Source organism: Dipodomys spectabilis, unplaced genomic scaffold (assembly GCF_019054845.1).
Source record: "Dipodomys spectabilis isolate Male_0828 unplaced genomic scaffold, ASM1905484v1 ptg000266l, whole genome shotgun sequence".
NCBI classification, from domain to species: Eukaryota; Metazoa; Chordata; class Mammalia; order Rodentia; family Heteromyidae; genus Dipodomys; species Dipodomys spectabilis.
In genome coordinates this window covers 4622198-4633328 of record NW_024870943.1, presented here as the reverse complement: position 1 = coordinate 4633328, position 11131 = coordinate 4622198, and the positions used below count along the sequence as shown (strand labels likewise).

At 40.9% G+C, this 11131-nt stretch overlaps 1 protein-coding gene across 1 annotated transcript; it reads left to right on the top strand.

The window, feature by feature from the left end:
- Positions 1–1928: 1928 nt before the first annotated feature.
- Positions 1929–2816, top strand: LOC122125669 (vomeronasal type-1 receptor 2-like). The gene has a single exon (XM_042700209.1). It carries the CDS (start codon positions 1929–1931, stop codon positions 2814–2816), a length of 888 nt encoding a protein of 295 aa, XP_042556143.1.
- Positions 2817–11131: the final 8315 nt, after the last annotated feature.

Genomic DNA, 11131 nt, shown 5'->3' with positions numbered 1-11131 from the left:
GATTCTGTGAAATGACAGATATTAGAATTTTAGTTTTTATCAGTATCATTTTCATTCTTATTTTGTAGTTTTATTTATAAAGGTGATATACAAGGGTTACTATTTCATAAGTCAGGTAATGAATATAAATATTTGTCAGTTGTGAGGCATCCACTCAGGGTGTACATGCTCCTCCTGAGATTTTAAGCTCCAGGCTAGCGCTCTGCTATTTTGAGCCACAGTGCCACCTTGTTCACTACATTTCCTTTTGGATAATGCCATTGCTAACTTTACCTTTCCCAATCTTCCCATCCAGTTCTCAACCACAAGTTGTATAGCTCCTTTTCCACATAGTAGCTACTGTGTACCACTGATGCATTCACTCACACTCTCTCATAATTGACAAACTCTCCAAACAACAAGTGACTTTATTCCACCAATTTTAATGGAAAAATTTCAACACCCATAGATACATTGTTAGGGACGTCATAGATATTTTTTAACATGAAACAAGAACAAGATCTCTGCATGATAAAAATATTCACCACTTACATATACTGAATCTATCACACAGGAGATTTCCTATATCTATTGCTATATTTTCCTCACTTCTACTCCAGTGACCACTGCATACGGTAATGAGTGAGCTGAAGCCTACTTTGAATGTTAGGTTCCTGTTCCATTGTCCCAGTGTTTTATCATAGTGCAAGAATGGTTTATGTAGACTTTTGTATCATTTCCATCCAGAAATACACTGGCATTTCATCTCTGGAATAAATACTCCATTTCATATCAAGGCATGCTAATATAGAACCATGGTCAGTACAATGCTTCACTGAGTTTTGTTTTGTTTTGTTTTGGGTCCGGTCGTGGGGCCTGAACTCTGGGCCTGGGCGCTGTCCCTCAGCTCTTCAGCTCAAGGCTAGTTCTCTGCCCCTTTAGCCACAGCGCCACTTCTGGCGTTTTTCTTTTTGTTTATGTGGTGCTAAGAATGGTACCCAGGGCCTCATGCATGCAAGGTAAGTGCTCTACTACTGAGCCACCTTCCGAGCACATCACTGAGTTTTCAGGGAGTGTGTGAAAACATGTTCACATCTGGTATATTTGGCCTACTCCTCTTTTGAAGCTTATTTTAAAAGTTTACCCAGGAATTTTCCCCAGTTTGTCATTTCTTCACAGGAAGCATTTTACCTGAAAACTTCCTGGGGTGGTAAACATTCGTTTGGGAATGCTGGAGCTTGAACTAATGGTCAGTCCCTTACCTTTCTTATGTAACACTGATTAGATGTGTTTTCAAATGACAGATTGTAACTGGATACTAGTGGCTAACACCTATAATCCTAGCTACTCAGGGAGTTGAGACGTGAGGATCATGATATGAAGCCAGCCCAGGCGGGAATGTCTATGAGACTTATCTCCAATTAATCAGCATAAAGATGGAGGTGAAGCTCCTAGCTTTTAGCAATAATTCAAGAACACAGGGTACCATTCAGGCCCTCAGATAAGCTACAAGATTTCAAACACACACACACACACACACACACACACACAGAGCATATATAATAATCTGGAGACTAAAGAAATCATAATATGCAAATTCCTGTGTACCACAGGCCCACGGTTCTCCTAGTGAAGGCACTAGGACCCATGATGTGAGACAGGGTTTCTTTTCTATAATCTCAACCATTTCTGTCCTCTAGATTCTTTAGATCTTTTGTCTTTGGCATCCCACTCCAGAAGGGCCACCCCTGGGCCTGAAACTGACTTTGATCATCCATATTCTTTGTGAAGCTCAATTTGGAATGGATACATAATCCAGTGCACTGATTTTTCTCTCCTGTATAGACTCCCTACTTATCTATGCATCAAACCTCACAAACACCTTAGCGATGTTCTCAGGTGCCTCAATATGGGGGCTTTTCCTCATAGCCCAGCTGTGTGTTGGTATCATGGGGAACTCCCTGCTCTCCATGCTCTATCTGTACATGTTTTTATTCCAACGTCATCTGAAGAAGCCTATCGATACCATGTTCATGTACCTGACTCTGGTCAACATCTTGAACCTCACCTTCACAATGTTACCAGACATCATAGCATGCTTCAGAATCCAGCAATTTCTGGACAATGTGGGCTGCAAAGTGGTGGTGTACCTCTTCAGAGTCACCCGGGGACTGGCCATCAGTACCACCTCACTCCTCAGTGCTTTTCAGGCCATCACCATCAGCTCTAGCCATGCCCAGTGGGTGTGGCTTAAATCTAAGTCTTCAGTGTGGATTTTCCCTTCTTTCCTCTCCTTCTGGGTCATCAATATGGTCATCTACATCCCAGTCATTACAGCTATGAAAGCCAAAAGGAATTTCACATTGGTTGGTCCCGGGATTTACAATGCATATTGTGAGACGCAGCTGATAGAAGATAATAGATCATGGTATTTCATCTCTATCTTATTATTTCGAGATCTTGTGTTTGTTATCCTCATGATCACCACCAGCCTCTATATGGTGAGCCTCCTGTATCGACACCACAAGCCAGTCCAGCACCTCCATAGTCCCAGGCTTGCTTCCCAGTCAGCACCTGAGAACAAGGCCACCCACACCATCTTACTGTTAGTCAGCTGTTTTGTGTTCTTCTATTGCTCCAACAATATCGCAAACTTTTATTCCTTTTACACCACAGTGAAAATCCCAACAGTGGATGTGATCATTTGTATTTTATCATCATGCTACCCAACCGTTTGTCCTTTTTTCCTAATGAAGAATAATAAAATTCTTTCCAAATGTAAACTCTCCTTCTCGTTGATAGGAAGTACTAGTTGTCATAAAGCATTCAACGGCTGATTGGACAGTCAAAATTTTCTTCAAAGCAGTTAAGTTCCTAGTAATATATCTGAGGAATAAATTGTGTGTACTGAACACCTGAAGTGTTGTTCAAGTTCAGAGATGCTGTAATTCTTAAAGGCTGAGGTGCTTGTGTGTGTAAGTTTGCACAAAAGGGTTCTATTGCTTATGCTTAACAGATCATTAGTGGGACAAATGAAATTCATTTTCTGTACACTATTAAAATTAAAAGCATTTCTGTTCCTATAACACAGTGGTTAGAGAATGTAGTTCTTACTTGTGTTCCCTTCCTACTAACAGGGCTGTTTGTTATATGGAATTTTATTAGATCACTCTAAGAATGCTGGTTCTCCAATGACACAGTAGCATCTAGCCACTGAAGAAACATCTTATGACCAAAGAACACAGCCAGAGCCAGGCACAGGTGGCTTATGCCCATAATCCTAGCTAGTCAGAAGGCACCTTGGTTCTCAGGCATCCTGGGAAGAAAACTTAGTGAGACCCTTACTTCAACTAATCACTAGAGAAGCCAGAAATAGTGCTATGGCTCAAGTGGTAGAGTGCAAGCCTTGAGCAAAAGAAGCCCAGGGACAATGCCCAAGCCCTGAGTTCAAGCCCCAGGTCTGGCAAAAAAGAAAAAAGAGTGGAGCTTGCAGCCAATAACAAAGAAAATTGCAGCTAGTGACAAAGAAGGAGGCAACCAGTGACAATCAGGATGCAGTCAACGCAGAGATGTGTATACACCATGACACATATTCTTCCATCCTGTGATCTCCATGACTCTACTCTGTGACAAGCAGTGTGGCAAAGGCACAATGGAGATCAGTGTTCTGATTTAGACAACAAAGGAAACCTTCCAAGATAGGGCTGTGAAGAGAGTAAGTCCCTGCAGGTCCTGTCGTCCATCACCACTGGACTTTCTGCAGAAGTGTCATGAGGAAAAGGGGTGCTGTTCAGTGTGAAGCCCTCTGGACATTGGGTATTTTATTCTATTCTATTTTTTTGGTCAGAGACTATGACTGGAACTCGCTATCTGACACATTTTCTCGTCATCTGATGCTCCACAAGATCCCTATCCTGCAATTGAACACTCAACCTAGTTTGAAGTCTACTCCCCCTGTTATCCTTCCTGATCATGGTCGCTATATGCAGTTGGCTCCCCTGATAGTGTTTTGGTCCTAGATTTTATTTTGGACCTTAATATTTATTGTCTGTATATGTTGAGCTAACTTGCATCCTTAGAATAAAATCAGCCTTATTATCATATGTGATATTTCTAGTATATTATCACATATACTTCTGAGACTTTGGGATGGGTATCTCAACTACATTTCTTTACCATTTTCTAGTTTGGTTGACAGGAATAGTGTTCTTATCATGTTTTGTTAGCAGGGAAATTCTGCTTGAATCGGCTGAATTCCCAAATGTTTCCTCGTAGTTACCAAAATTGTTGGAGAAGCCATTTCATGAACGTTTTAGGGTTTTGTATTGTTTGTTTATTTTTTGAGTTTTCTTTGTTGCTGTTGTTTAGTTGTTTTGTTCTTGTACTGGTCCTAGGGCTTGAACTGAGGACCAAGTTTGTGTGCCTGAGCTTTTTTTTTTTTTTTTTTGGTCTGGTCATGGGGCCTGAACTCTGGGCCTGGGCGCTGTCCCTCAGCTCTTCAGCTCAAGGCTAGTGCTCTACCACTTGAGCCGCAGCACCATTTCTGACTTTTTTCTTTTTTGCTTATGTGGTGCTAGGGAATTGAACCCAAGGCCTCATGCATGCAAAGCAAGCGCTCTACCACTGAGCCACCTTCCCAGCCCTGTGCCTGAGCATTTTTTTTAACAAAGCTCGTAGTCTCCCACTTAAGCCACAACTTTACCTGTGGCTTTTTGCTGGTTAAATGCAGGTAAGAGACTCACAACTGAGTTTCTGCCAAGTCTAGCTTTGAACTGTGATCCTCAGATCACAGGTTCTGAGAAGCTATCATAACAGTGCGAAGCTGGCACCCAGTTTCAATAAGTTTTGGATATATAATAGAACCTCTCAAATATGAACAAGGAGGACAAGAACTACTTAGAACCAAGTTGTGATGTGCAAGGAGCTTGAAGTTATAGTAGTCTCCCCAAAATGGAGGACAAAGTGTGAACAAAGCCAGCAGTGGTACTCATTAGACAATGTGTGGAACTGAACTATGCAACTTGTGGTTGGGAATGAGAGAAAAAAACTGAGAGAGATTGTGGGAAGTGGTAACATTATCCAAAATGAACTGTTCTCTTTAAGTGTAACGTGAAACATGAACCCCTCTGCACATCATCTACAACATAACAATTTTAATCGGGCACCACTAGTGGCTCATGCCTATAATCCTAGCTACTCAGGAGTCTGAGATTCGAGGATCCCAGTACTAAGCCAGCCTGTGCAGGGAAGTTCGTAAGCCTCTTATCTCCAGTTAACCACTGGAAAACCGGCAGTGGTGCTGTGGCTCAAGTGCTTACCTTTAGCTGAAGAACTCAGGGACAGTGACCAGGCCCAGAGTTCAAACCCCATGACCAACAAAAAAAATTAAATATACTCACTTAAAAAATAAAATGAAAAGATAGTCTTCTCTAAAATAAAAATCCTCAGTACTGAAGATGGTCAGGATTTTCAGAAGGAACACACACTATTGCCCTCAAATACAAAGAGTAACAACTCTACAAATACCTTATGACAAGTGGAGAAAAAAGATGAAAAATAAAATGAACAAACAGTCTTCTCTAAAATAAAAACCCTCAGTGCTGAAGATGGTCAGGACTTTCAGAAGGAACAAACACTATTGCCCTCAAATACAAAGAGGAGCAACTCTACAAATACCATATGACACATAAAGAAGAAAGCTGACATTGGTCTAGTCATCTCACTCTTATAGTACTTTGTGGGAAGGCAACTCCTCTCTCCAACTACTTAAACATCAAAAATAAAACCAAAAATAAAACAAATATACACAAGTCAGAAATACAGCAACTAAAGAAATAAAGTCTGAGATTAAACCCTGACATTAACTACATCCCTCCAAAACATTTTTAAAAGAGGATAGAAATAGCATGATTGTATGGATACATGCACAAAAAGACTTTGACAGAATTCAACATCACTTCATTTAAAAAAATAGCTTTGAAAGGATTGGGAAGAGAGCGGGACATGCATCAACATCACAAAGTTTAGGCATGATAAATCTACAGTTCATGCTGTTCTGAATGGGGAAAATTGAAAACAAGTCTGCATAAGGAAAGAAGGTGCGGGAACTCAGCGATCTCCACTCTGTAATGTTATGAGTTTGGACATGATCCTTCTGCTTCTAGTTCATGGACTAGTTTCATGAGTAACACTGCTACTTCAACTTGAAAAGTCTTACAAAATGAGACAAAAATCCCCTGGTTCCTGAGATTTTCCTTGTTTGGACTGTCAATGTCATTGGGTATTATGGGCCTATTCAAATGGTTTTAATCTTGGTGGAGATGAAGAAGTTTACATGCATTTCTACTGGATTTTCCATCTTGTTACAGTGTAGGTTTTGAAAAGAGCCCTTCATTATCTTTTGGATTTCTTGGTGGTTTTTTGCAATGTTTGCATTGGCATCTCTGATTTTGTTCATTTGAGTCTCTTCTTTTCTTCATTAATTTAGGTAGTCATTTGTAAATTTTATTGTTTTTTCCCTAAAAGAGCAACTTATTGTTTTGTTGATTTTATATAAACTGTATTTTTAGTCTCTAGTTAATTTATCCCCTATTCCTTACTATTTCTCTCCATCTGGTTGTTTGAGGTTTAGTGTGCACCTATTTCCTGAGTAGCTTTACTCACACTGTTTGTGTTATCTATCTCACACTGTTTGTGTTATCTATATGTGTACAAGTTACACTAAGAACTTTCATTTCCATACTGCTTTTGCTGCACCCAGAGGGTCTGGTATCATCACACTGGCCTCATAACCCTGGTATGTTTCATAGTCAAGGCTGGGCACAACAGCCTATCCACAATGCCTGGCTGCCTCCAGGAAGCTGTGCTTCGTGAGCCAGCATTGTGCAGCTCTCAGCCTTGACAGGAACATGAGGTAGGAAGAGGTAAGAAGACTTAATCATCCTCTTTACCCCAGCTTTACAACATTTCCTGCTATGCATGTTGTAATTTGAATCAGGGTGGCAATAATGTTTCCTGAAGGGAACTTGGAAACCTCACTGTTTCCTAGATTGATTTTATCTGCAGTAACCTGGGAGAGGCCTAAATTGTTTTACTAATAATTTATTCATTGATCTACAGATTTCTTATATGTATGTATGTATGTATATATGTATGCATGTTTATTTAATTATTTTTGCCTGTCTTGTGGCTTGAATCAGGGTTAGGGCACTGTCCCTGAGTTTTTGTGCTCAAAGCTAGGACTCTATCACATGAGTGACAGAGCCACTTCTAGCTACTTTGGTAATTTATGAAAGGTAAGGGTCACAAACTTTCAAAGTCTGTTGGCTTCAAACCATGATCCTCAGATCTCAGCCTCCTGAGTACCTAGGACTAAAGGAGAGAGCCACTGGCACCAAGCTACAAATGTTTTTGTTATAGTTTATGGATTCTGTGAAATGACAGATGTTAAAATTTCAGTCTTCCCAGTTTTTTTTATCAGTTTCATTTTCATTCTTATTTTGTATTTTTATTATAAAGCTGATATACAAGGGTTACTATTTCATAAGTCAGGTAATGAATATAAATATTTGTCAGTTGTGAGGCATCCACTCAGGGTGTACATGCTCCTCCTGAGATTTTAGGCTGCAGGCTACCACTCTGTTACTTTGAGCCACAGTGCCACCTTGTTCACTACATTTCCTTTTGGATAATGCCACTGCTAACTTTATCTCTCCCAATCTTCCCATCCAGTTCTCAACCACAATTTGTATAGTTTCTTTTCCACATAGTGTCTACTGTGTTCCACTGATGCATTCATTCACACTTTGCCATGATTGACAATCCAACTCGCCAAACAGCAAGTGACTTTATTCCATTAATTTTAATGGAAAAATTTCAACACCCATAGATACATTGTTAGGGACATCATAGATATTTTTTAACATGAAAACAAGAACAAGATCTCTGCATGATAAAAATGTTCACCACTTACATATACTGAATCGATCACAGGAGATTTCCTGTATCTGTTGTGATATTTACCTCACTTTTACTCCGGTGATCACTGCATAGGGTAATGGGTGAGCTGAGCCTATTTTAAATCTTAGTCACCTGTACCATTGTCCCAATGTTTTGCCATCATACAAGACTGGTTTGTGTAGATTTTTGTGTCATTTCCCTCCAGAAATACACTGGCATTTCATCTCTGGAATCACAGAGTAATGATGGCATTTCATATCAAGATATGCTAAAATAGAACCATGGGCAGTACAATGCTTCACTGAGTTTTTAGGGAGTGTGTGAAACCATGTTCACATCTGGTATCCTCTTTTGAAGCTTATTTTAACAGTTTACCCAGGAATTTTCCCCAGTTTGTTATTTCTTCACAGGAAACATTCCACCTGGTAGTCTTCCTGGGATGGTAAACATTTCTTTGGGGATGCTGGAGCTTGAACTAATAGTCTGTCTTTTACCTTTCTTACCTGTTACAGATTAGATGTGTTTTCAAATGACATGTTTTAGCTGGACACTAGTGGCTCACACTTGTATCCTTGCTGTTTAGGCAGTTGAGATGTAAGGATCATGATATGAAGCCAACCCAGGCAGGAATGTCTCTGAGACTTATCTCCAATTAATCAGTATAAAGATGGAGGTGAAGCTGATAGGTTTTAGCAAAAGTACAAGAACACAGGGTACCATTCAGGCTCTCAGATCAAGCTACAAGACTTCAAACACACACACACACACACACACACACACACACACACAGAGCATATATAATAATGTGGAGATCAAAGAAAACATAATATCCAAATTTCTGTGTCCCACAGGCCCACATTTCTCCTAGTGAAGGCACTAGGACCCATGGTGTGAGACAGGATTTCTTTTCTGTAATCACAACTATTTCTGTGCTCTAGATTCTCTAGATCTTCTGTCTTTCACATCCCACTCCAGAAGGGCCATCCCTGAGCCTGAAACTGACTTTGATCTTTGATATTCTTTGTGAAGCTCAATTTGGAATGGATCCATAATCCAGTGTACTGATTTTTCTCTCCTGTATAGACTTCATGCTGATCTGTGCATCAAACCTCACAAACACCTTAGCGATGTTCTCGGGTGCATCAATATGGGGGCTTTTCCTCATAGCCCAGCTGTGTGTTGGTGTCATGGGGAACTCCCTGCTCTCCATGCTCTATCTATATGTTTTTATTCCAACATCATCTGAAGAAGCCCATTGATACCATCTTCATGTACCTGACTGTGGTCAACATCCTGAACCTCACCTTCACAATGTTACCAGACGTCATATCATGCTTTGGAATCCAGTGATTTCTGGACGATGTGGGCTGCAAAGTGGTGGTGTACCTCTTCAGAGTCACCCGGGGACTGGCCATCTGTACCATCTCACTCCTCAGTGCTTTTCAGGCCATCACCATCAGCTCCAGCCATGCCCAGTGGGTGTGGCTTAAATCTAAGTCTTCAGTGTGGATTTTCCCTTCTTTCCTCTTCTTCTGGGTCATCAATATGGTCATCTATGTCCCGGTCATTACAGCTATGAAAGCCAAAAGCAATTTCACTTTGGTTGGTCCCGGGATTTTCAATGCATATTGTGAGACTCGGCGGATAGAAGACAATAGATCATGGTATTTCATCTCTATCTTATTATTTCGAGATCTCGTGTTTGTTATCCTCATGATCACCACCAGCCTCTATATGGTGACCCTCCTGTACCGACACCACAAGACAGCCCGGCACCTCCATAGTCCCAGGCTTGCTTCCCAGTTGGCCCCTGAGAACAAGGCTACCCACACCATCTTACTGTTAGTCAGCTGTTTTGTGTTCTTTTATTGCTCCAACAACATCGCAAACTTTTATTCCTTTTACACACTAGTGAAAATCCCAACAGTGGATGTGATCATTTGTATTTTATCATCATGCTATCCAATCGTGTGCCCTTTTTTCCTAATGAAAAATAATAAAATTCTTTCCAAATGTACACTCTCCCTCTCAATAATAGGAAGTACCGGTTGCCATAAAGCATTCAACAGCTGATTGGACAGCCAAAACTTTTCTTTAAAACGCTTAAGTTCCTAGTAATATATCTGGGGAAGAAATTTTATTGAACAGGTGAAGTGTTGTTCCAGTTCAGAGATGCTGTAAATCTTTCTTTTTTAATTTTTTTGAGCGTTCCAGTTGTGGGGCTTGAACTCTAGGCCTGGTTGCTGTCCCTCAGCACTTCAGCTCAAGGCTAGCACTCTACCACTTGAGCCACAGCACCACGTCCGGCTTTTTTCTCTTTGCTTATGTGGTGCTGGGGAATTTAACCAAGAGCCTCAGGCATGCAAGACAAGTGCTGTACCACTGAGCCAACTTCCCAGGCCCTATGCTGTAATTCTTAAATGCTGAGGTACTTGTGTGTGTTTGCACAAAATTGTTATATTGCTTAGTTGCTCAACAGATTATTAGTGGGACAAATGAAATACATTATCTGTACACTATGAAAATTAAAAGCATTTCTGTTCTTATAAGACAGTAGCTAGACAATATTTCTTCCTTGTGTTCCCTTCGTACTAACGGTGCTGTTTGTTATAAGAATGCTGGTTCTCCAATGAAAGAGTAGCATCTAGCCACCGAGGAAAGAGCATGTGGCCAAAGGACACAGCCAGAGCCAGGCACTGGTGGCTCATGCCCATAATCCTAGCTAGTCAGAAGGCACCTCAGTTCTCAGGCACCTTGGGAAGAAAAGTTAGTGAGACCCTTACTTCAACCAATCACAGGAACAGCCAGAGATAGGCTACAGCTCAAGTGGTAGAGTGCTAGCTTGAGCAAAAGAAACCCAGGGACAGTGGCCAGGCCCTGAGTTCAAGACCCATGTCTGGCAAAAAAGAAAAAAGAGTGGATCTTGCAGCCAATGACAAAGAAAATTGTAGGCAGTGACAAAGCAGGATGCAACCATTGACAATCAGGATGCAGTCAACGCAGAGATGTGTATACAGGATGACTCATATTCTTCCATCCTGTGATCTCCATGACTCTACTCTGTGACAAGCACTATAGCAAAGGCACAATGGAGATCAGTGTTCTGATTTAGACAACAAAGGGAACCTTCCAAGATAGGGCTGTGAAGAGAGTAAATCCCTGCAGGTCCCATCGTCCATCACCACTGGACTTT

Excerpts from the sequence above, each read along its gene's own strand:
- LOC122125669 (XM_042700209.1), top strand. The coding sequence starts at position 1,929 with ATGGGGAACTCCCTGCTCTCCATGCTCTATCTGTACATGTTTTTATTC.